The 26,516-nt window shown below is 44.3% G+C and overlaps 1 protein-coding gene across 1 annotated transcript; it reads left to right on the top strand.

The window, feature by feature from the left end:
* Positions 1 to 19,405: 19,405 nt before the first annotated feature.
* On the top strand, positions 19,406 to 20,994 carry SNRPF (small nuclear ribonucleoprotein polypeptide F). Its single transcript, XM_041474354.1, has 4 exons — positions 19,406 to 19,556; positions 19,753 to 19,893; positions 20,214 to 20,278; positions 20,880 to 20,994. Exons 1-4 carry the CDS (start codon positions 19,554 to 19,556, stop codon positions 20,944 to 20,946), a joined length of 276 nt encoding a protein of 91 aa, XP_041330288.1. The 5' UTR covers positions 19,406 to 19,553; the 3' UTR covers positions 20,947 to 20,994.
* Positions 20,995 to 26,516: the final 5,522 nt, after the last annotated feature.

The following is a 26,516-nucleotide window of genomic DNA, read 5'->3' as shown; positions in this document are numbered from 1 at the left end:
AAATGCATCCAGAAATCATTGAATGTAACAAACCCAAGGACTGAGAGGAATCAGCTGACCTGAGGGAATGTTTCAGCTGTCACTGACTCTTCATAGGCCAGCGATGAGGTCTCTACATCATTCAGGAGCAGTGAAAAACACAGCAAAAGGGTTTTCTTGGCAAGTGCCACCTTTCCACTGCTACCTCCACTGGCCTACTCTTCCTGCTCCTGCCTCACCATCAGCTCCAGATGCAGACCCCACTGATACCACAGGGACCCCACCATCCATGGGCTGTGTCCACTGCATGCACTCACTCGCTGGGGCCTTTCCACTGACAGGGGCTTTGCATTGGAGCAGGCTTTCGTATCAGGGCAGAGCTTTAATCGTGTGACCTCTGTTTTATGGTTTGCTCACTGCCAGATTTGAAAAGAGGAATCTAGACCACTGATGAAGTTCTCCCCTCTCTCCCCACCAGAGCCCCTGACTCTTTTGTCACAAAAAGCCGTAGCTGTTCGTGCGTTCCAAGAAAGGCAGCAGCGTTGTGCTAAATGTGCCGGCTGGCAGCAGGTTGGCATTGGGTTTCTTTGTTAAAAGATAACAGAGCTTACGTTTTCCGGGAGAAAGAAAAGTCCTATTGATATAATAATATCATGCCAGGCAGACAGCCCTGCCTGTGTAATCCGCTTTGAGCACAATGCCGTGTTGTGGCTCCAGCATTGTTTCCAGCTGAAAAGTGGCTGTGATTTGCCTGGTCAAGGACGTTATCCTGACTGACGGGTCTACAAAAGGAGACAGCATGTGTGGCTGCTCCAGAGGCCAGGGGAGTCCACCTGAGGGGTGAGGGGATTGGGCAAGGACTGGGGCGCAGGGACCTTTCCATGTGTGCCCCTCCTGTGGGTCAAAAGGGTGCCAGGGGCATTCCACGGAGCTGGGGGAATCCCACAGTGCTGGTGGCATCCCACAGAGATGGGCTGCAAGGGAAGCAGTGATATTTCTAAACCTGACAGCACTGTATAAACAGAATTAGACACTGTTTGCAAAAACCCTTGATTTTCACTTTGTGTTTTTTTGCTTTTGCTGGCTATTGAAAGGCCAAGCTGGTTTACACTTTCAAAATGCATGATGAATGTGGGAATGTTTCTAAACATAGAGTTAAAAGATCATACTATGTTGTAGGCAGGAATCTGCCTTATGTTTAAATCTGTAAATTGCCCTTTTACCTTCCATTTCTTCTTGACAATTCATGTGAAATCAGAAAGACACTATTGCTTCAAAGTATTGATCCCAGCTTGCTTTGGAACACACATGAGTTTTGTGGCAAATATGATGAACCGTGTGGGCACTTCTGTCACCTTATGGGCTAAGCTTTGTTTTTGCAATATAGATATGGAGTTAAAGGGTGTGTAGGAGAAAGTCTGCTGTGAAACTTTGCACGTATATGTAGTAACTCTCAGGCTGTAGAGCATTTGCCACTGGCAAAATTGTGTCTTCTATGTAAAGTGGTTTATTACAACCCCTTGTGTCATAATGACCATCCCTAGGCTTTTGCAAAGCCTTCTTTAGGGCTACACTCAGCTCTCAGGTATATAATGATAAATCTGGTTGATACTGAAGTCTTACAAAGTCCCATGCTAGACTTTTAAACTGAGTTTCACTCATATGTGAAAAGTTTATAACAGCAGCATAGCCAGATGAGTGCAGGAATCAGATGGATAAGCAGGACAAAGAATGCAGGAAAAAAGAGATTTGTTCTCCTCTTTGGAGCTTGATACTCAATGTCCTATCTCCAACAAAAAGAAAAAATTTCAATATTTTACTGATGATAAATGAGCACCTGCAGGACTCCAGACCAAACCACCCTCATTTTGATTACACATACCCAGGGGATGGCACTAGGAGATAGCGCCATGCTGATGGCCAGCACACGTGCTCTGCAGCATCAAAGTGCCTCTTTGTTCTCTGAATAGGAATTTCAGGATTTAAATGCCAAGTAGTTCCGTGCTGGTCTTCAAAATCAGGCTGCTTTTCTCTCTCCTCATAGAAAAATGGGTGTGAAGTGCTATGCCTGTAATGAAATCAAACTTTGCTCTGGATGTTCCGGACTGCCAGGCTAAGTGTGGCTGGGAGAGTGGCTGTTTACTGAGAGAAGTGCATCACCTGCAGCCTCTGACACCACTCCTAGATAAGGCACACAATTTTTTGACAACTTTCCATCTAGTACTGACCAGGCCTGAACATGCTTAATTAGTGAGATCTGATGAGTGCTAAGCCTGAGGTTGTATTAGTCTTGCTTCTAAATTTGGACACACGCTTTGAACTAGTAATACAGGAATTAAAGGCATCATGTAAACAGGATTAGACTTGGCTCCCAAAACCTTGCCTTCTTCCTTGTTTGAGGGAATAAGAGACAGCAAGAAAGCATGCAGTAGAGCAGATGCTTCAGACAAAAGTGACTAGCAACTCTAAAAACACACCTTTCAACATCTGCCTCTGAGCATGCAAGAGCAGGGTGTGCCTGGGGTCCTGTGATGGGTGTCAGTGCTGGCAGGTGGGACCATGTGCCTGGGAAAGCAGGGGCACTCTGCAGCAGCGGGGAGGGCACTCTGCCCACAGCCCCCAGAGCACAGGCCTGGCTGTGCCGTCAGGAAGCACATCCCATGGGATGGTGCTGCACATCTGCCCTGACTGCACTGCGGCTGACAGTGCTATGGAGCAGCCTGTGGAGGCACGCCGTGATCCAGCCTCCCTGCTGACAGGGATATCCGGACATCCACGGACCTTATGGGGAGCTGGCAAAAGCCACCTGAGCAAAACTTCCAGGCAGAAAACAAAGAAAGTGTCCAGAAAAAGAACCTTGTAAGGTTCACCCTATGGCTGCAACACAGCACTCAGGTTGTTCCCTGAATCCAAATTTTCTATTGCTGAGCTGCAGAGACCACGGACCAGGCAACCACTGCCTCCAGCCAGGGTACAGCGCTGACACAGTGAGCACTGAAGGAAATAAAATATGAAAGCCTTCCCCTCAGTGTTGTGGTGCAGGCATTTATCTGGGGATTTGCAGTCTCAGCAGGAGTGCACAAAGAATACATGGAGCTTGATATGTTTGAAAATATGTCAGATGGCACTGAAACCCTTGTGCTGATGGATGTATGCAACTCAGCATGTTTCACATATCTGAAGCACAGCTCCATGAGGGGAATTCAAGCTCTAGGGAGCATGGTAACTTTCCAGACAAACATCTTCATGTGTGTAAATTCAGTCTAGACCAGTGAAATACAGATTCTGGTCTGATCTCTCGACATTTCCCAAAGTATTAAACAGTAATTTATCATGTCTTGTGAATATGACCATGGATGAACCCCAGTTTTGGAGCTCTGGGTAACATGAATGCTCTGAGAAATGTATGTTCATATTGTTCCCATCCAATATCCAGCATCCCTGAGTAGGGAATCTCCCAGGCTAGCTAGAATTCCTTAATTTGCATTTCTGTTTAAGAGAGAATTAAATCCCCTTTATGTGCTGTTTTGACCTCTTTTCTTTTTCTCATTTATGTGCAGATGTTTCAGAATTAGAGTAAAGTGCTTAGGAAAAAATCTCCCACCTAATGAACAAAAGACAGCATTTAATTTAGTCACTTTCAAGTAAACCAGGCAAGCCATTCAGACGTTTGTAGCCTAACAAGATCATCAAGGCTAAGAGGCTCAGTGCTGTTCTGGTGAATTATTTGCCTTGTACTTAGAGCAGTCTGTAAACTGTTTCTCTCTATATAATGAGAAGGAATTTTACACATGTAAAGAATTCTCCATGCTTCAGTTTACAGATGTGATTTAACAGCCTTTGCCTTCAGAGAGCTTGAAGAAGAAATATCTGCAATATCTAAAATATTGTAAGAGGGTCAGAAATGGCACTGAGAACTCAGGACTGGCTGCTTTTCTGGACTTATTTAGCCTGCTGCAGCAAAAGAAGTGCTTTGACTTTTGGAAAGTGTATTTAGTGGGCTTCAAAGGAAGTGTACTAAAGCCATAAACATCTTCTGGAGACTTTGAAAAACATCCTCTGTTCTTCTTTATGTATTTGTTTTCCCATTGAAAAGTAGTTTCAGTGGAATATATCAAAATGGCTTGCTGTGAAGTTGTTCCAAACATTATGAAATACTTTATATATAGCCTCTATATCATAAAGTGGAAAAACACATCTTCTGAAACCATTTTTTCCTTGTCTTAAATATTTCCAAATGAACACATACACAGAAACCAGAGCTCTTCACATGCTAGGAAAAATAACAGCAGCACCTTCCTTTGCCCCAAGGAATATCAGATAAGCAGCTGTTTGTTCTATTTGCAGAGGTGATGGTCCTTAAGCATCAGTCTCCTCTAAAGGTTCCTGAACTCCTCTCTGAATTCCTCCTCACTCACCTCCTTCCAGACTCCTGCGTTTTACCAGTCACTTTTATCTTCAAACATCAGACTTCACCTCACTTGCAAACCAAAACCTGGTCTGGACCACACTTAGGAGAACCCTGATGCAGATATTTATTTGAGATTTTAAGAATTGTCACTGGGGGCTATGACCAACACAGCTCTGTCAGTGGCTCTGAGATGCAACACTGAAACCTTTGCTCCTTTGGACTATGTTTCTTTTGGCCCAGTCCAGATTTATCTTCCTTTTTTCTTAGTCTTGCTGAGTCCAATTCAATTTCAGTGCTGAAAATTAACTTGGAAGAAAGTAAAAAGAATGTGCATTTTCACAGTCATGCAATTTTTTTTTTTTTTTGGTAGTTGAGGAAAGCTTCTTTAATATTAGTTTGGTAGTCCAGGGTTCCTTAAAAACAGATAATAAACCTTGTTCCCTGCTATGTACTGCGTGCTTAAAGCAATTCAGGAATATGAACCTGGTCTAAAAAACTGGGCCCTGGTGCCACTGGTGGATCTCCCAGAGGAAGAGCCATATGTGGCTGCCTCCACCCAGGGTTGTTTAAAAACAAAACCCCAGCTGCACTCCTATCTACACCACCACTCATAACTCCTTCTTCATAAAGTCAGAGTTTCTCCCTCAGCAACAGAACTTTCCTTGTGGGAAGGACAAGACACTTCTGTGGTTTATCCCAACAGCAGACTCTGTAAATGTTATTTTTAAGTTCTGAAAATTTTTTTTTTTTTTTTTTTTTTTTTTTTTTTTTTTGTAGTTGAGGAAATCTTCTTTAATATTAGTTTGGTAGTCCAGGGTTCCTTAAAAACAGATAATAAACCTTGTTCCCTGCTATGTACTGCGTGCTTAAAGCAATTCAGGAATATGAACCTGGTCTAAAAAACTGGGCCCTGGTGCCACTGGTGGATCTCCCAGAGGAAGGGCCATATGTGGCTGCCTCCACCCAGGGTTGTTTAAAAACAAAACCCCAGCTGCACTCCTATCTACACCACCACTCATAACTCCTTCTTCATAAAGTCAGAGTTTCTCCCTCAGCAACAGAACTTTCCTTGTGGGAAGGACAAGACACTTCTGTGGTTTATCCCAACAGCAGACTCTGATTCTCCTTGTCTTTGACAAAGCACACATCTACACCATACCCATTTCATTCCTCTGCTGTTTTAGTCTCCCATGAAGTTCTGCATCTAGGGATTTTTTCACAAAATTCTCAAGACAGCTTGGGAGCAAACATGTGCCTTGTTTACTTAGCAGTATCTTACTGCAGCCATAGACCATGTCAGACAGTCTTTTAATTTGGATTAATTTCGTTTCTTTCTCTCTCTTTGTACCTTCTCCCATCAATAGCTCTGTTTGAGGCCACTGGGACAGAACCAGCTGTCACTTGTCAGCAGCTGATGTCACTGTCACATACACCTGCTGGGCCTCTGTTTTCACAAGAGGTAAGTTCCTCTGGATCTCTAGACAGACCACATGGCTTAGAGTGCATCTGAAACCTAGAGCAATATATTTGACCTTCTTTTCAACAGCTGTAGTTCCTGAAATGGACCGATTTACTGTCAGTTCTGCCCAGATCATTTTAATCTTCACATTTGTCTTGGAGCAATTTTTCTGCCTGCATCAGATCCAAATTTAACATTTTCTGCTAATGTCAATGACATACTCTTACCTCCAGCTCATTAACAAAGCTGTTAGAAAGCTTTTGTTGGTCCTCAGCGTGATTTACTATGTGTTGCTGCTGCTCATGACTAAGGGGGGCTATTAGTGGGTCTGGAACATCGCCAGTGTGCCTGGAACTTTCTGTGTCTCCATAGTTGAAGTCCTGCCTGCAAGACAAGCTGCTTAGAAGATAGAAACAATATAATAACACAGTTTTAGACCATGGCCATTTCCTCCCTTCTGAAACAGAAGTTGCTTCTTTGTGATTTTACATACTTCTCAATACTTTAGCAATAGCAGTGAGCTTTTCCTGACCACAACACTTGAGTACTTAGAGAGCTGTGGTTCAGAAAGTCTTCTTTCTTATTTCTAAAGCAGCTGAGCTATGGGAACAGCAAACTCTGATGATTCTTATTATTTATTTACTTATGTATGGTCTGGGTTGTTTTTTCTTTCTTTGCTGTCACATTAGGTCTTGCTGGCATTTGCTTTAGAGTGACTGTTTCCAGTCTTGATAGGTGGCATTTCTCTGCAGTAGTGCTGAAAATTGTTTCTCTGAATGAAACCATTTCATGTTTCCACATTAAAATTTGCAAAAAGCCTCATTAAATTTTCATTGTCTACCAGTAAGCAGCCAGTCAAAGACCTTACAAATAAATGGTTTTGCTCTTTTTGAGTCAAATGATTAAATCTGAAAGCATCACCTAGAGGACATACAGTTCAGGGCTTCAGTTTGCATAGAAAATTCTGTCAGATATCACGTAAGATATATGCAGCAAAGGTGAAATAAGATTCCCCAAATCTTGTTCCTGTCTCATTAGAAGCAGGGGCATCTGTTGCCTGCAGGGACCAATCTACTCAACATTGCTCTTGTAGGGGGCTTTGATTGAAGATCTCTTCTTTGTAAGCACCACTGTCCAAGCTGGAGGTAAGGTAACAGCATTCCGTGACTGCCAGAAAAGAACAGCTCATCATGGACAGCCCTCCACATCCCTCCTGCCAAACCAGGCTGAGGAACTTCCAGCTGCTGATTTTCACACACAGATGAGTTACACCCAGAGCATTTCTGCCAGACCCAGAGGTTCCCTGTCCAGCACTCCTGTGACATGGGGGAGTGGACAGGATTTCACGTGTGGTTCCTGACAGGAACAAAAGTCACGAGACAATTCAGTGCAACTGGATTTTAAAAGACAAACTGCAGAGAACAGTGAAAAGCAACAATTAATAGTATTCCCAGTCCTTTTCTTGATTTCTTTTCCCGGGCTGATGCCTTGATCAAGATGTCATGAGGAAGCCAACGGAGGAAGAGAGACAGCACTTGAGAAATCAGACCCAGGACCTCAGAGCTGAACTGCTGTCTCGAAATCAGCTGATGTGTGCCTGCCCAGGGCTGCCTCCCATCCCTCTGAGCAGCTGTAGCTTCACTGTGGAATCATACGACCCCCTGCTGGCCTCATTTTTCTCCTCAGCACTTCTGGCATTCCAGTTTTCCTGGTTTCTCCCTCCTCGGGGATCTCCAAGGTGTCACCTCCTGCAGGCACTCCTTTCTGGGGATGAAAGTAATGTTTTTTGGGAGAGGAAGGCCTCGAAAGGGCCCGGCCGGTGTTGCCCTGTCCTGCTCCCTGTGCAGCGGTGGTGACGGTCCCTGGCAGGAACCGAGCGTATCCCGGGCTAATGAGTTGTCAGAAACCCGTCCCCGTGCCTCGCCTCCCGGGCAGGTTATTATTATGAGGGCTGTCAGTGGCGGGTGAGGATGGGGCAAGCAATCCATTTCTGCAGCCAGCGGGGAGCTGCGAATCTGTTCACAGGGGATCAGCGGGGTGCTGTGGGAACCGGCCTGCCCCGCAAGCGTCCACCAAGGGCTACCATTCAAGAGAGCACTGTGGGTTCATGGCGAGCGCGGCGAGCTCGCCTCTAATGTATGCCCTAATGAGTCAGCGGAGGGTGTTCTGCCTGCCTGAATGTCTTTAGTGTGGCAAAGCGGAGTGGACATTCCCATACAATAGTGGGCTTAAATTCAGCTTCTCACCGATGTCTAATTCATGGGCGGAACGGCTTTTGTAATACCTATAGAAGAGAAGTACAGTAGGTCATTTCTCCAACTAATTGGAGTTGACAATCCCATATCTATCCATATCTCAGAGCCATTTGCGCACAGTTGGAAAGGGAGGCATTTCGTCTTCGCTCATGTGGTCAGCCACCGGGAAGGGAAAATAATGTATGTACGGCTTTCTGCTTCAGGCAGTCACAGATTTGCAAAAAAAACTGATATAACCTGGCAATGGCTTTTTCACTTACTTAATGGCAGGTAGAGAAGTAAGGGCTATCTTTCTTACCTTCATTCTCCAGTTTTTTAAACGATGCTTCCTTCCCCCTACCCGTGGCTCGATATCTCTGCAGGGCACCCTTTTATGACCGTCGGCTGCCCCACAGCACAGAGACTCCATCGAGCACGAGTCTTCTGGGTGCCGTCATAACCTCAAGGGCCAGAATGACCCAAAACAGCCCTGCTCTGCAAACAGGACTTTCACAACTTGCTAAAGGCCACCTGCTGGACTGGTAGTAGGGGTAAGACTGATCCCTGACCCCAGGCCTAGAACGATAAAGTGCATCGAAGGGGTCATGTGTTTTAACTTTTACAAGCATGACATGAACTTCTGCTACTCAACACTTTATCCACTGTCTTGTTCGGATACAGCAGTTGTATTTGAGTGTACACCGAGTATTAATGCTTCCAATTTAATCTGGCACATAACACCTGAAGAAGAAAGTTTCCCAGGTTCTGTGAGGAAGCTAAATGGGTACTTTTCGGTGATGTGCCAGATAAAATTGGATCCTCCCCTTTCTTCAGTAGACCATTTTCTCCTCAAAAGCATCAACCACAGATCTAGGTCCTGTCCCCTCCCCACCTATGGCAGTGTTTGGGAAGAGTTAACAGTGGTTTGAACCGACCTGGGGGATTTAAAAAAATATATATGTATTTTTTTTTTAAATAAAACTTCAGTTTGTCCACTTGTCATGGCAAAACCTCCAGACTTGCTCAGTGCAATCCTCAACTCTGTTAACAGTATGTGATGAAATCATGTGACTAAATTACTAGCTTTTTCCACTTATTAAAGGCTTATTCTACATGGGATCCAAAATGTAGAACATGGTAAAATTGCCTGGTTGGTACTTCGTGCTGGGACTGAAAGAGACTGCAACACCACCAGGCTGGAGACAAATAAACTTTACACATCAATCCTCTTGACTTAGAGGTCATTTCATTGCTCTTGATTTGACATGGAAGTTTTGTAAGACACTATAGAGCTCGGGAGCAGAATAAAGCCATACAATATATAAAAAAAAGATGAGATAAATTGCCACTTTATTTTTCTAAATATGTTCATTAAGGATATTAATTTACTTACAAGGAAAGGCTTTGCTATGTTTTTGCTTTCAAAAAATAATGATCTGCTGGAAGTGTGGGAAATATGTTTTAAAAAACCCAGTAAATGGAGCACACGTCAGTAAAGACAGCTCAATTTCGTTACGGTGGTGTGATCACAAAAACATTTTCTACCATGCGACTTTTAATTAGTCTCGCAAAAAATTATTCTGCTTCACTTATACAGAGTACAGTAAATGGCTACATAAATGCATAAGGAATGAAATAAATATGCTTTGTTCAAATGTGGTGACCTTTGGGAAATAAGATGATAAGAGAATGAAGTTTCTTTCTGTTTCCCCTTGTATTTATCATGTGGCAAGTCAGTGTTTCTCCATGAAATACAGTAATTATGATAAAAAATAAACCAAAGTGAACTTCTTCACTTCACACTTCAACAATCTTCCAGCCATACAGACGCATTCATGCATGTATGGCTGTCATTTCCAATCCAGACAATTTTTGATAAGCTTTAGCTATTCTGAGGTGCTGCCAGTTTGAGTGACAACCTTGATACCTGCAACTAAATGGTTAATCTGTTCACCATTGTGAATGTAAAGAGTGCTCTCAGACACAGTGAAATCCCACATTTTTCTGATGTCTGAAATAAAATGGTTGTTAGTAAATAATACAGAGTATATGTACATATAATGTCCAGCACACAAATACATATTAATATGCATGGTACTGTCTGCACACATTCTGTGGTGTCACATATATATATATATATACACACACATATGAGAATTAACCCCACAAAATATGGAAAGCAAAACATATTTTAAAAAAATATAAAATAAGTTTGCTTGTGCTATAAATAAAAAAAAAAAATTAAATGATGCTTTTCATTACAGCAACATTTCAGATGTGCAGCTCAGGTCTGAGTTGTGTGTGCTCTACGACTGTTTGGTATAATTTAGCATCCAGTTCCCATGGAACTCAGGAGCACTCTGCCCTTGAAAGCACAGTCATTACCTCCATCCTGCTGCTATTTAAACACACTAGAGGATGATGTGTACTTCCAAACATGAATAAGGCAAAACCAGTAAAGGCAAAGGTTATGTAGGCAAAGGGTATTAAACTTCCCTCATTTGCTAAAGACATTACAGCTCCAAGCAATGTGCTGAGCTTGCACCTTTTAGTCCATTATCTGAGGTTGGAGTCAACTTGGCAACATCAAAAAAGTTGTCTTTTTCATTTGTAAGCAATTATATATTCATATATTTGCTCAGCACCAGAAACAATTATATATTCATATATGATATAACATAAAATAATATATAATATAATAATATTATATATAATAATATAATAGACTATTCATATTATATATAACATATAAAAGATATATATATACATAAAAGATATGTATATATCTTTTTCATTTGTAAGCAATTATATATTCATATATTTGCTCAGCACCAGAAACACTGATCTGCAGTATTTTCCATCTATACTTAGCTTTCTGATGTTGACTACTCATGGAAAAAAATCCAATTTCATGCAAATTTTCAGAATAAACTCCCTGAAATTCTTATGTGGCCCATAAAGAAAACATATTGTATGAATTGTGTATTAGAGGAATGGGGTTTATTCACAAGTAGCCTCAAAAAACACAGGTTCTTAAGTCTGGTAAATGTTGTCCAAACACCACAAAAAAAGTAGAGCTTTATAATAAAGACCTTTGCTGACATAGCCTGTGGAAAAGGCCCTCCACAGGCCTAAATTCAGATCATTAAAAAATGGTGACAAAGCATCAGGTTTCCAGCCACTCTTTACCTTATGGATTGGTAAAGTGTCTGCCAGGGTCTTCCAGTGGGAGCTGGTGTGGGGATGCTGGGACAGGAGCAGTGTCAGTGGGAGCTGCCACCCACTTCACTCTACTGAGAATTATCTTATCAAACACTCAAAGTAAAGTCATGGCTCCATTAAAATTCTTGGTGTCTCAACATGGCACTATTGTGAATCAAGCTTAAACAAGACTGTTTAGCATTGGACTTTGTGCCTGTTTTTAAATAAATCTTTAATTGTGACATTTAATCCTCTAGATCTCCTTTCCCTGAGATAAAACATGATAAGAGCTTCTTCCTGAGCATTTAACATAAAACCCCACAAAACCACAGATGAGCTGATGTGTTTTATGTCCAATGCACAGAAGTATGTAAATCCATAAAGTGTCACAGGACTGAACTAGCCCTTTCCCCCTTATAATTACATATCTTTTACAGCCTGTCAAAACAAGCACTCACTTGCCTTACGTGAAGTGTCATAGGAAAGGAACACCAATATCAGTCCATTGCAACCCACAACTGATCAAACAGCCTTAAGAATTGTTTTAAAAATGCATCATTTACCAGAAAATACTCAACACTGTGTAAGGCTATGCTACATTTTTGCTTGCTGCGCAGCAAAAAAAAATGGGTACAAAAGTTTAATGTCAAAGCTAGCGTTTGTTATACAAAATCCATATCAAATGCATCTGTTTATTAAGTGCAGTTGACAGTGGTATTATTGAGATTTCAATGTTTTCCATCCTAAGCTACTCGGTCTTTGCAGTCTTTAATTGTTTGTATAAACATTTACAGGAGGCAGATCTCTAGAAAAGCTTTCCTGGAAGCAGGAAATATCTGCTCCAAGCTGATACGTTTCAAGAAAATTTCAGAAGGTCATTTCCAAGAATGGTGCTTGGGAAAAACATAGGTTCCTTTCCCTGCACTTAAAAAAAAAAAAAAAAAAAAAAAAAAAAAGTTTCTTCTGGAGAAAATGTTTTGGAGCAAAGAAGAGTGTTGCAGTAAATAGTCTTTGTTAATTGCTGTGCTTGTGAGGTGCAGCCATGGTCTAACCCTTGAACATGCCCTAATCCTCCAAATCATCCCAGCTTGCACGCAGTGGCTGGAGAGAGCCAGCTCGCACACCACAACGTCTGCTGGCAGAGAAGCAGGCTTTTTCCAATTGTTTTCATCACCCAAACTAGCTAAGTGTCTCTATCCTGCATTGCAGTAAACAGTGCAATCAGGGCAGGATCTTCCATTTACTGGCCTGGTCAGCACCTATTAGTGCAAGTGTGCTCATCACTGCGCTCCTGGGCAGAAGAGTGGGTCCCTTCTGGCCACCTCTGGAACACACACTGCTCCACCACCTGGGCCTCCTCATTACCTGCAGTGCAAACTGCCACAGAGAAGGCACTGCTCTGCTCATAGTATCTCTCCAGGCTTTTGGTCCAAGCAGGGAAGCCCAGGGCACATCAGCTGCCTCCTCAGAAACACCTGCTGGGCAAAGAGAAGCCAGCTCTCATCCTCTGTGCACTTTGGGAAAAAACCTATAATTGATCTCACAGAGTACTCAGCAAAGCAAAAGCAGAAATGCCAAACTAAATGGCAACTTGCAGCTTTACAGGAAGCAGTTGTGTCAAGGGAACACCAGCACATCAGTGGACTCCTGACTAAAAATGAGCCGGATAGAGCTGGTCTCTGTGAGCTGTCATTGACATAATGCAGTGGAAACTTCACTGGCCAAAACTCCAACTTACTGAGCTCTTAGACAACTCTCAAAAAAGGCATTTCTGTGATTCCACACTGCACTCAGCACATACAGCTGGGCACTGCCCCAAGAAGTATGAAAGTCAGGGCAGTGGTAATTTGGGGAGGGCTGGCATATAACCAGTGTAAACAGCTAAAGCCATGCTCTCTCTCCTGGAGTTGTAACAGATGATGTGTGCTGAACCATGGGATTTTGAGTTATGAGCATACTGCAGTCTTTTGTGCTGTGTGCCTTGGCCATTTGGTCCTAATTAACTGACCATCCCCACAGTTAATTCCTGGTTCCTCTAGTCCTTCCTGTCCTGGGCAGGCTCAGCCTCTGGGGTCGCAGGGTTTGAGAACAGCCTGTCCACCTACACAAGCTCGGACTCCTGCTTGTTTCAGACAGGCAATGAGATACTCCAGGGTTCTGGTAGCTGACCACAAACTGGCTGCATGGAAGCTTCTCCTCCACTCTGCTCCACGGGGAAGGTTGTACACACAGATTTGCCTTTACAGTGGGCCCTTGGCAGTCCCTCACCCAGAGAGGTCCTAACAAAGGAACAGCAGCTCAGCACAGAGGCAGAAGCCACTGGAAGCCACTGGTCTCAGATGCAAGGCAGTGAGTGCTGCCTCCAAGACGAGATGTGGGCCTTGGGCTCAGGTTCAAGTCAAACACGAATCGCAGACGTCACCTCCGGCATTTCCAGAGCACAGGAGGCTGGGGATTTCTTCTGTCTGCAGATCCTTCCTGGAAATGAGACTCTCTGCTCCAGCCGCCTGAGGACCAGCACTGGCTTTCCTGGGAGGGGGGCAAATAACCTAGTAGACTTTGCAGAGGCTCCAACCCCAAATCACTCTTCCCTCTGGCTATCAGAAGAGCAGATGTATCTGAACAAATTAATGGAACCACAGCACATTAAAGCCTCTCTGTGTAATGGAAGAGGGTCCGGACATATCTGTCCCGGCAGCTGCCAGTCGACCTTGATGACTCAGGTTGGTTTCTTTGGGATCTGGGCTCCTATTTCTCTGCCTCATCTCTCCAGAATATTGCTTGGGCTCAGACAGAGTTTTCCAAGAAATTCAGGAATCCTAGATTCAGCTGCTCCTTTTAACTCAGCATCATTTATGCCTCTGACTTTCTCCTATCCAGCTAGTTTCCTTCTCTCTCTGAAATGGTGAGGGAATCTGTACAATACCTAGTCTCTCTCGACCAGCAGGACTGTTGACCTACATGCCTGTTGCCTAATAACTCCTTTCTCTCCTCCCTCCCCACAAAATTCACTGTTAAAAATGGCAGCAGATGAGGTCCTCTGTTGTGGCAGAGCTTGCCACCTTACACAGAGAGCCTCCACCAGCCAGACTTTCTGAGCTCTGATCAGACAGATTTCTCAAAACACCAACCCTAAACAACTTCTGTGATTTGGAGCCAGTTATTAATATCTATTAAGATGTTTGTGTGAAAGCACGGTTTCCAAACTCCTTCTGCACAATACTTGATCTCCTTCTTTTTGACACACACAAGTACACCATTTTATTATTTGTACAGATCACTTTGTTTTCCTCAGTACATAATTTCAGTTCCAATTCATTAATGTCAAAGCATAAAAGAAGCATAAAAGAAGCAACCGCATATGAAGCAACAAAAGTTTGCTAAACCCAGAAGATAACAGCTGATAATTAAGGAAGTCCCATTATTTCTTGGCAAAGGAGACTGTGTTTTCAGAGACACATTCTTAAAGGGCCTCTCTTTAGTGTAGCTGCATAATTTGCATGAACTCTATTTGCACAGAAAAATAAAGGTTTTCAATATGGATAAAAGGAGGCTTTAATGTGCCCATAATTTCTGTACAATACCCATCCCATGCCCCTTCTTGTTGGCACAGCCTGGCCTTGTGACAGGTTCACAGAAGAGCCACTCTGGCACAGAAGAGCCACTCTGGCAGATCTTTGATGGTGTGGACAAAAGATCTGGGCTTTTGTTAGCATGTACCTGCCCCCCACCTCCACCCTCAGTCTCATTTTATACTGATATCATTGCATAAAAAAGACATTGTACTAACCTGAAATGGCACACAAATCCTCTACCCAAGAAGAAACCCCTCATTTCTGTCTTCCCAGGCTCACCTCTGCCTCCTGCCCTGGCAGTCGTTCACAGCATGATCTCTGCTTACTGGGCAAGTCCATCCCAAAAGACTTTTGCATTTTGTTTGTGCTCCCTCACATTACTGTTGCTAGCCACAGCCAGGCATGCAGGGCCATTGGAAAATCCCCTGGTTTTTGTGGTTCCCCTGTGTCCCTTTGGCTGTTTCCAAGTGCTGTCCAGCAAGACTGAGCTTCTGTTCTGGGCTACAGCCTTACACTGAGATCAAAGTCTGCCAGCATGTGGAAAAAGGCATGTTGCTTGGATGAAGCTGAAACAGGCGAAGCAGTTTTGTGCCTCCTAGTACTTGGATCCTGTATATCCACCCTTGTAGCACAGTGTGCCTTTTCTTTGGTTGATGAGCATTTCAGAGAGAAATTACAGCCCTCTGTTCTTCTTAAGTCTGATGTCACCACCTCCCAACTCCCAGTCACAATCTGTAGTGAAGGTCTGTGGTGGATGGTTATGGCCTCACGTGGAGATTTGATCAAAGATGCTGTAATTAAAATGACAATCAGTAGAGAGGAAAGGGGTTTCACTGGTAGACATTTCTGAAAAAAAAACACTGCTTGAAGCAAAACTGTTTTACTCTGGCAAAGCCCCATAAAGTCAGGACTATACCTCATGTGAGGTACAGTCCTGCCAACAGTCCACACAATACTGCTACAGCAGTTCCCAAGTCACCAAGAGCTGATAAATGATACAGATTTTCTGCACATAGGGAAAATCTTGTGTTACTTATTGAAAAAGATTTTTAGACAAGATACTCTCTACAGACAAGTTGTGGGCAAGATATGATTTTTCATTCCAGTATTTTCCATTTATCTAATGGAAAATCTTCCATTATGCCTATTCCTGAAGGAAAAGTAGATATTCTTCCTGTCAATACTCTTCCTGAGTCCTAGGTCCTCTTCATGTTTTAACAGCATTGCTGCAACAGGAAAACTCCCCAAGGGTGCACAGAGCTTCAAAATCCTCCCGGGTGCACAAGAGTCATAACCACTGCACCCCCAAGAAGTGAGGACAGAGAGCTTGTCAGGAATCAGCCACTTAAGCCTACTTAAGCACTGCCAACCTTAGACTGAGGTATCACATCACCTCACAGTTTCAAGGACCAGACTCGGTCTGGGAGTCTGGCAAGAAGGGAAGGAGGGTGGCATGTTTTTACCTGGGACAGGCTGGATGGGGAGGTTCTTACATGGCTTTGTCAGTTACGAACCCAACAGGAGCAGAAATTCATCTGCCACATAGCAGGGCTAATTCCATGCTGCTACTCTGGATCCTTTTTGATGTAAACCTCTCCTTTGAAGGTGCTGTCTTCTGATGGAGCTTCCATTTTGTTAGCTGTGCCCCCTTGCAGTTCAGGGCTGTGCTTTCATGGCTGCTTTAAGTTCTTTGACTGCAGCTGGTGCCCATGACATGGTGATGGCAAAGCTGCTGCTCTCACTGCTCTGGTGGGCATGACTGAGTGGTATCAGAAGTAGTTTGCCTGATGTGGAGTAAGAATGCTGTGGAAGAAACTCCCACTGACAGTGGCATATCACTAGGAAAAGGCACGGGATGGTCACAAAATGTACAGCCTAGAAGCTGGAACATGGGGCAGCTCTGAAAGTTTCCTTAATAATGTGTTTATGGCAGGCAGAAACAGGTTATGGCAGGGAGCTTGTGTCCCAGCAAACTTGGCTGAATCAGGAAGGAGTTCTGCGCTGCTGAGGTTTCTCTCAGCAGTGTGATGGTACAGGGGCCCTCTCAGCCTGGTTTTACACCAACACAGTGCATTAGTGACATCAGTGAGCAATTGCACCTACACAGACAATGCCATCCAACCAGCCCCTCCACCAGAAATGCTGCTGCCCTTGAATGTCCAGCTGCATGACGTGTTTCCTTAGGAACAGAGCACAGGCATTTGTGTTAAATTCCCACCCCCGAGCTGTAAGAGAAAATCCTATCCATCCACCCAGGAGCTAAGGTTTGGATTCATCTGTTACAACAACTCTTTCCTGTTCATTTCCTGTTGAGCAACAGCCTAAATACCCTGACCCAAAGGCAGAAAAGAATGTAAATTATTACTTCCCCTATTACATGGGAAATACAAAGAAGACAAAAGGTGAAGTTCACCCCTGTGCTGAAGGTCTGAAGAGCACCGTAAGAAGACTGTCTCTGAGTCAGAATGATTCAGTCAACAAGGTAAACAGCAAATTCCTCATAAGGGCGAAAGAAAAACATCAGCTATTTAATTTCCTGATTATCTGACTTACCCAGTTAACTACATCAGAGGTAGTCATGCATTCTGTGCTTTCTTCTTCCTACCCTACCAGCACACAAAATTGCTGCAGGCCCAGTCTCCAGCTGATGAGATTACTGACATGTGAATTCATGGACCAATTGTGAAAGGAGAAGTCAAGCACTCGATCTCTAACTGAGATCCACAACCCTGAGAAATGCTTGTTTATTGTAACAACAGGGCTGGAATATTTATTCACCTGAAGAACTGAGTGTACTAAAAGAGAAACATAAATGCTCTTATTTTTCGGTACACAAAAAGTTTTCCCAACATGAGTAGGAAACATTGTGGTCAAAATTAGTTTCACATGTAAAATTAACTAGTGCTATTTACAGATAACATACCAAAACTGTTATATTGCCATTCACAGACATACATGTTTATCCTTGTCAGAACAGTGCAAAAATTGCTCTTACAGTATGATTTTATTCAAGACACTCACTCTAAGCTCATTGCATTCTGCCACATTATACATGGTATCATGTGAAATCAGCTGTTCTATACTGCAAATGGCATGAAAAAAAAAAAAATATATATATATATACCATTTCCCATTGTGTTAATATTTTTCCTTCATTGTCTAAACAAGACTTCCTTACAAAAAATCTTATAAGTTAGTTACTCTTTCAGCTGGCCTATAGTGAGTCCTGCTACCAGAAAGATAATTAGCATTATTTTGCTGTTGCTTCTGTTGTCCATCCACTATACCCTAAAAGAAAACCACACTTATTCCTAATGGTCATGGGAATGCGTGTCTAGATATCTTCACAAGAAGTTCCACCTCAACATGAGGAAGGATTTCTTCATGTTGGAAGTGGCAGAGCACTGGAACAGGCTGCCCAGGGAGGTCGTGGAGTGTCCCTCTCTGGAGACATTCCAAACCCACCTGGACACGATCCTGTGTCACCTGCTGCAGGTGACCCTGCCCTGGCAGGAGGGGTGACTGGATGACCTTCAGAGGTCCCTTCCAGCCCTAACAATTCCGTGGCTCTGTAACTGCACTTGTGATGCATGCTAGTGAACAGGAATTACAATTCCATCTGTTTCCCTCATATGCATCCACGGTGTGTAAGGACAGTCCGGACCTGGAGAAGATGGCTTGCTGCATCAACAGCTTTAAATGGGCAGATTTGAGGCGGTGAGAATGGTTTTGCCTTCGATACCAGGGCACTGGAGTCACTTTTGGAAGGTGGAACGCACAAACCCCATGACAGCTCTGTTACTGAAAGGTTATGTTTCCTGAATGTGCTTTCCACATTCAGCACCCAATACGCTGGAGATCAAGGGAATACGCTGAATGCAGAACAGAAATACAGGTTGTGGCATGTGATGAATTCATGTATCGAGCAGTAGAAAGCATTAGTGAGGACGTGACAAACTGGTACAGGTACAGGCGCTGGTTCAAGGTATTGGCACTGATGTTTCATCTCTCTGTCTACACCCAAGAACATCTTTTCTTGGGAGTCAAAAGACACGGGCAGGGAATTCGCACTTAACGTGTCCTATAAAGGGTGAGATTTTCTATCCTTGAGTGCGCAATCCGAAAAGGCGCTGGCCGGCGGGTTTCTTTTCGCAGACGGACGGACGCCGCCGGGCTCTGGCCGCCCGCGGGGCTGGCCGGCACCGCCAGGAGAGGCTGAGAGAGCCGTCCCGCCGGTGCCACGGCCGCCGTCCCGCCGGTGCCACGGCCGCCGCCCCGCTCAGGCGCCGCCGCCCCGAGGGGACCGGCCCGGGGGGCGCAGCGAGGGGCACGGGCGCGGGCGCGGGAGCGGGCACAGCGCGCGGGCATGCGCATCGGGCACAGGCTCGCACCCCCGCACCGCCCACGGCCGCGCGACCACGGCGCGCCCCGCGGCAACAGCGATTGGTTGGGACTGGGGTGGGGGGAAACTGACCGGCCAATGAAAGAGGCCCGCAGCACCGGCGAGCCAATGGGCAGCCGCGCTTGAGGCTCGGCGCGTCGGGGCCCCGCAGCCAATGGGAGCGCGGCGCGGGTGAGAGGTCGGAGGTGGGAGAGCGGCGCCCCCGGAACGGGAAGCGGAGCGGTGCCCGGCGCCTCCCGTTGTCCCGCGGCGCGCACGAGGGGTTCCCGCGCGGGCCTGCGCTTCTCCCGCCATGGTGAGCGGCAGCCGGGAGGCGCGGGAGCCGCGAGGGGCGGGAGCCGGGCCAGTAGCGGCCCCAGGCGGCGGGCCGGGAGCCGGGAAGCCCGGGAGCCGGGAGGGGCGGGAGGCGCTCCGTTACCGGCGCCAGGCGGCCGGGCCGGGCGGGGCGGAGCGGGAGGCGGGCGGCGCTGACCGTGTGCTTCCCCCGGCAGAGCCTGCCCCTCAACCCCAAGCCGTTCCTGAACGGGCTGACGGGGAAGCCGGTGATGGTGAAGCTGAAGTGGGGCATGGAGTACAAGGGCTACCTGGTCTCCGTGGACGGCTACATGAGGACACGATCCTGCGCCCGGGCCGTGCCGCGCCCGGGCCGTGCACGGACCCTCTGTGGCCGCCCCATCCCTGGGAGCGGCCGGGCCAGGCCGGGCGGGCTCTGGGCAGCCTGGTGCGGTGGGCGGTGTGTGCCCGTGGCGGGGCTCGCAGTCAGACGCTGATGCCCGAGGCACTTCCTTGCCCGCAGCCGGAGACGGGCGGTGTCCCGGTGGGATGCGGTGCCGAGCGGGAGCGCGGCCATCCCCGGTCGCCGCAGCCCTGGGCGGGGGCGGAACCGTGATGTGCTTTGCAGAGCCGCTTTTATTGCTGTCATTCAGATTTTTTTTCTCGTTTTCCTGTCAAGCTTGCAAACACAGAGGAGTACATAGACGGTGCATTGTCTGGACACCTGGGTGAAGTTTTGATAAGGTAATTGGGGCATTGGTTATGGTGGAGGAAAGCTCTAAATCGCCTCACCACTTGCCTTAAAGCTTATACAGGTTGATGTTGTGTTTCTTGTGTAATTAAGATGCCAAATGTAATGCCAATTAAGATTGCCAATTAAGATGCTCTTACAGGAAGGCTATGAATGTGTCTTTTGTATCAAAGTCCCTTCTGAGAGGAGAAAAAAAGAATTTTTGAGTATATTTTAAGAAGTACTTATTATCCCCTTTGTGGTGACTAAATGCTTTTGTTTTTCACATTATTGTGTATCTGGGAGTCCTTTGGCATTGTGAGCTAGCGCATTGCAACTGGAAACATTTTGCGTGCTTGGAAGTTAAATTTGACCGTAGCTGTTCACCCTAAAGTAAAAATTTTTATACAGCATTGTCAAGCAGCTATTACATTTATGAAGTTGCACAGTTTAATGTACTGTGTGGAAAAGGTGCACAAGGTCAACAGCAGCATTTTGTTCTGTAGAATTTGGCTGTTGCCAGTCTACATTCAAGCAGAAAAATGTTTAAAGCATGTTTTATGTGGGGAAAATGATAATGTTTATATCTAAAGGAACTCTTGGTTCTGTTTACAGGTGCAATAATGTTTTGTACATCAGAGGTGTGGAAGAAGAGGAAGAAGATGGAGAAATGAGAGAATAGGTGTTTTGTATTTCTGGAAATAAACTTTTTTTTCTTTTCTGTTTTTCATACTTTTGTAGTAAGATGTTTATTTCCATTGTGTGTTAGTATGGGGAAACTTAACCCTTTAAAAGATCTTTAATATTTTACTGGTGTTTGAAAAACTAATGGTGGAGGAACAGCAGGTAATTATTTCAATTTAATGTTGTAAATATTGAAATGAAAAGCGAGTATTTAAAAATACCAGTTATGTTCCCACCTGAAGTACAGGAAGACTTGGCAGTATCTATATTTTGCAGTATGTATGTCATGACTATTTAAATACATTCCATCTTTAAAACTGTTTATAAAACATTTGGAATTAGCTGGGAAGATTTCACTGCAGGTGAGGTGTGGAGATCTGTTATACCCCAGTTTCTCTCAGAAATATTCTCCTGCTTGGAGTCAGGAAGCTTGAAGCGTGGCTGCATGGTCATTAAGGAAGGACAAACGTGTATCAGCTTAGCAGCCAGCAGCCACACAGGCAAAAGCAGCTGCAGAGATCCACAGGCTTGAGTGATCAATAGAGTTGAGACAAGAGACTGCAGGGTGGGAGTGTGCTTTGTGAATCTCTGCTGAAGAGTGGAAAGGGTGCTGTGGTCCTCCTCAGCAGGTTGTGAAGACATGTTCTGTCTAAAAGCTGCACAGGTTGTGGCTGTCAGGATCAATCCTGCAGAGAAATGCCTCCCTGTTTCATGTTGGAAGTCATCCCTGGAGCTATCCATGTGTTCCTTTAATATTTACGTATGTAAGTTTCCATAAAGAGTGAAAATCATTTTGGATGTACCTGTGCAGGTGTTTCATTGCTTAAACCAGACCCTTTTTGGCAACTTCACAGCTCTGCTGAACTTCCCTGCAGTCCCACTGGGAAAGAGAAAAGAGCTATTTAAGCTAAAACCAGTACTTTACTATTTAAGCTAAAATCAGTACTTAAATAGCAGAAAAGAGCTATTTAAGCTAAAGTACAGATAAATGAGTACTTTAAAATTGGCAACGAGCCTAGGAAACCTCAGAACAGCTAGATGTGTTCTGAGGGGCGGCAGGAATGAAAGGCAAAGAAGCACCTCCCCTGGTTTGCGATGCAGCAGGTCCTGTTAAGGACTGCACGGTGCAGAACAGTGCCCTTCCCGTGCTGCCACTGTGCCACAGTGCTGTGATCCGTGTCAGGGGAGGAACAGCTGTGACTGTCACCTTGGTGTCTAAGTCAGCTCCTTGTCTGCAGTGGGCTGGCACTGATCTGAAAGCTGCTCTTGCTCGTGAGGGAGTGGGACTGGAGGTGTTTGTCTTGTATTACCTGAGCACTGGATCAGCAGAGGGCCATCACTGGCAGCTCCCCAAGCTTCAGCTTTTCAGAGTAACTGGGAAGACCAAGCTTATGCTGAACCCCTTCTGTGTGCAGAGATGGATGTGACTGTTCCTCAGCTAAACAGGCGTGTCTATAGAAGGATGCGTGGAGTTGTGCTGTACAGCCAGGGTGCTTACTTCCTTTCCTGAGGGTAAAGAAAATGTTTTGGCCTTGGAGAGAGAGCTGCCTCCTATAATTCATAGCAGTCCCTCTGATTCCCTTCCTGCAGGGTGAGAATTCATCAGTGTAGGACACCGGTGGTTGGTGAAATGTTGATTTTTGTGCTAGGAAGAATCCTCACACAAGGAAAGTCCTGTAGCAGTTTAAAATTAGCAGAAACCTTTTTAAGAAAAAAAAAAAAAAAAACAACAAACCAAAAAACAACCAAGCCAAAGCAGAAAAGAAGCAAGGGAGCATTTTGTGCATGATGACCTTAATGTGGCAGATACTTCCTAACTTCCTAAAAATGGGCTGTTGGTATTCCAGGACAGACGGCCTGCACCCATCATCAGGAAAGGAGCCACATCTGTTTTGCTGGGGGCTGTTAGAAATGAATCAAAGGAGACAGACACAGCTGGTGAATATCTAGATTAAACCACTATCTAGAAAAAAGTAACAAAAAAAAAAAAGACGACACGAAACACCAAACTGGAAATCTCCAGTAAGATGAATAATAGGGAAGACAAGTGGACTTAATTTTGGAAAATCAGGAACTCAGAACTGAGAAAACAAAGATGTTTTTCTCATGTAATTTATCTCATCTTTCAGACAAATAAGCTGCTTTAGAGTGTCTTGAGTTTTCATCCTCAATAAAGGTGTGATCCTTTCACACAGCTTCATATTCTTTGTAGATGTTTTGTTATATTTGGTTTTTTTGACAGTTTAGACTTCAAACTCAGACCATTTTACTTTTGCATAGCACCACCAGGCATCAAAGACTTTAACTGAATAATACCTTGGTGCATAACTTGATAACTAATCTTAGTTTAGTTACACTGCAAAAATGGAGCCATGTGTTTCTCTTTGCTACCATCAAGTGTTCCATTCATTTCAGTGGAAGAACCCATGCAGATAATCAGACAACTTAAACATGTGCTTAACTTAGATCCTTGTCCTAAATGATGGGGAAAGAATTGCAGTGCAGGTGAAGATAAGGTGCTCTGAGAATATCAGAGTAATTGGAGCTGGTTCTTAGTTCATATGGAGTAAACCCCATGATTACAGATTTTTTTCATCCCTGGAGAAAGTCCAAAAGGCAAAAGAACTGGGAACATTCACTTAGGTGTGTATTAAAGACAAAAATAAAAGGGCTTGGGATTTTACGTGTTAAATACAAGGTACATAAAGTAACTAAAAAGAAAAATTGCTTTCACGTGTTTAATTTGTTCCAATTGTTTATAGGATAAAAGAAATTAGAGATAAAGTAGCAGGACACTCGGGAAAAGACTACATCCTGCAAAGCCACTTATTAAATATGGTGAAAAGGTGGTCAAAAAGAGCCTAGAAGTAGTAAGGCATGACATACCACATGTAGTTTTGAGCTTATTTTTGTGTTTCTCGTTTGGGTATTAGGTTGTTCGCTGTTTATTTTTTACTTGGAAACTTTCCCATTCCTAGGTGTATGCAAAAAAAGAGTACACAACCTACCTGAGAAGACCCTAAATCCTCATCATTGCTAAGAGAAAAAATGCTGCAAACTCCAGTTCTGTATTGTGCAGCTCACAGTCTGCGAAGAAGGACAAGCTTTGGCCATAAGCCCCGATGCTGGAATTGTACCAGGTGCACACAAGCTCTCCTTTTCCTTAGCTGCAGTTTATGAAAAGGCAACCAAGGCACATAGGTTGGCAAGGTTGCACTCAGGGAGAGTGCTCAGGGAGAACCAAACTGTCCCCTGAGGCAAATGGTGGTGTCCCTCCAAAAGGTCTCCCCCTCCCTGGGCCGCTGTGGAGTTTGCCAAAGACAGATCTGGGAACAGAAGATTCAGAAAGCTCATCTGAGCAAATGCAGTGTTTCCATGGTTTGAGAGGTGCAAGGTTCTACACAGAAAAAATAAAATGCAGAATTCACTTTTACTTTGGTAAAACTATGCAAGAAGTATTTGCAAATGTGATGTTAAGCTCAATCCGACATGAGGGAAGTCAAAGGTACGTAACAGATTGGCAATTTAGTTTGGATCTAGTCCACATTTGCAAGTCACTTTCATCCAAGTGATGCATTTTCTGTGTTAGATCCTGAGGGTTTACTGACCTCTGCTGCTTTTGTAAACAGGGAAATAGCAATCAGTAAATTTCACTTGTAATTAACTTGTGTTAAGGCATGCATAGTGTCCCCTTTCAGGACACTTCATCATGCTATGTGTATTATTGGAAAGATCTGGTTAGTGGATGAAAAAAACTAATCTACAAATATAAGGAAAATGTAGCCAATATTTGATTTGAGACTCATCTCTAGATTTGGGCTTTTAATTTTTAATTACAAGTAGTTTACAAGAACAGACATTCTAATGTAGCTCTGACAGTGTATTTGGAAATGTGTCCTGGAGGAATAAGCATTTCATTCTCATGTAAAGCACCAGCAAGAAGAGATGAAATCCCTTAAATCAATAACCTGATACTCAACTTTTTTATCTCTACTTTTCCTGGGATATTTTTCTCCCATTGAAAATGCCACATTTAAAAATGATTTTCAAAAAGAACTTTCACTGGAACTTTAAGGTGGTTTAAAAGCTCTAAATTTAAGAAATTTTTGCAGGGTTCCTTTAGCACCCTCGAGTCCTCTGTTTACATCCAGTGAATTCTGCTAACATTTTAAAAATACAGCCGAGTATTTAGAATCTGTACTGTGTGAATCAAACTCTAGAATTTCCTGAGGATGCAACCTGGAAACCATTCCTGCACTTACTTTTCTAGGCAGTATTCTTAAAAATAGATGGGGCACAGCATGTCAGAAACCTGACTGCAGTGGATTGACCTTTTTTCTTATACTGATCTATTACATTCTTCACCAGAAAAGAACCAGGGCATATAGAAATACACAAGCACATCTGTAATTTTTCTGCAAACAGAATTTTAGTCTTAGAACAAAATACACTCCTAGCTTACTAATCATAAAATCTTCACCAATTCTCAGGTTTTAAATCAGGATGTAACCTTGAATCTTGGAGAAGCCTAGAGCACAAAACTGTTTTTTTTTTTCTTTTAAAGTGTAACAACACAGCTCACAGGTGTGTTGATCTTTCCTTTTCCCTCCTCCACTGCAACATGCTGTGTTTCATTCCTGACACAGCAGCTCTCAGCCCACCACCGCTGCTTAGGCATTCCCCACAACGGGATGTCCTTCTGCGCTTGTTATGATGCTGTTGCCAGGTTTTTCTGTGATTTCTGCTTTCAAACATATTGTGATACTGCTGGGGAGCACCACGGTCAGCAGCAGGAACTCCTGGGAGTGGTAAAGCATCCTCTACCAGCTCTCCTGTCAATCTTCTCTGCGTTTAGGCCTAAGTGAGAGTTCAGGAGGAAGACGAAGGCTGTGTCATGGTGCAGCATTATGCCAGTGGAGAAGCATCACAAGGTAACACCCAACTCTATTGTAGCTTTACTCACTTTTCAGGTTTGTTATTAAATACAAATTACTGGCCTTTAGATGCAAATCTTGCCTCATTTGCAAACAAGACCTCATCAGAAAGGCTCATTCAAAGAGCCAACATAACCAACTGTTTCTGCTGAATGTGTATATGTGTATATGCACATAGATGTGTTACAAGCATTTACAATCTCTTGTAAGAGATTTAGAAGATTCTCTTTCTAAAAGAAAAGAAGGTGTCTAAAGAAGATTGCCACCCTGGGAGAAGTGTTTGATGGACCACTTGTTTAGAAAGACACTCCATTTTCCAGCTGGGGAATACTGGAGTCCTATAGATGCTGTGAATCTGCGAAGAGAAGAAAACAAAAAAATCCCTGTTGGGAGCAAGTATTTCCTCTCTGATTCTCCCATCCCTCGTTCTGCAGGGGGCAGCAGAATCGCACGAACATTTCGTTGTTGGAATCGGATAAATTAATATCGGCCTGGATAAAGGAATGTGTGCCTGAACATCTGGCGCGGTGGGAGGTGCTGTGGTCCCTCGGGGGTTGTTGCTGGGATGCGGGCAAGGTGGTTGGCGCGGGCAAAATGATGGATGCTGGAGAGGGGATGGACGCCGGGGAGGGCG

Source organism: Pyrgilauda ruficollis, unplaced genomic scaffold (genome assembly GCF_017590135.1).
Source record: "Pyrgilauda ruficollis isolate IOZ18807 unplaced genomic scaffold, ASM1759013v1 scaffold32, whole genome shotgun sequence".
NCBI lineage: Eukaryota > Metazoa > Chordata > Aves > Passeriformes > Passeridae > Pyrgilauda > Pyrgilauda ruficollis.
Note: the sequence above shows the minus strand (reverse complement) of the source record. Positions and strands in the feature narration are given on the sequence as shown.

Bases quoted from the DNA above. Each gene is read 5' to 3' on its own strand.
- SNRPF (XM_041474354.1), top strand. The intron at 19,894-20,213 runs GTGCCGCGCCCG...TTTCCTGTCAAG, and splicing joins CACGATCCTGCGCCCGGGCC to CTTGCAAACACAGAGGAGTA. The intron at 20,279-20,879 runs GTAATTGGGGCA...TTCTGTTTACAG, and splicing joins CTGGGTGAAGTTTTGATAAG to GTGCAATAATGTTTTGTACA.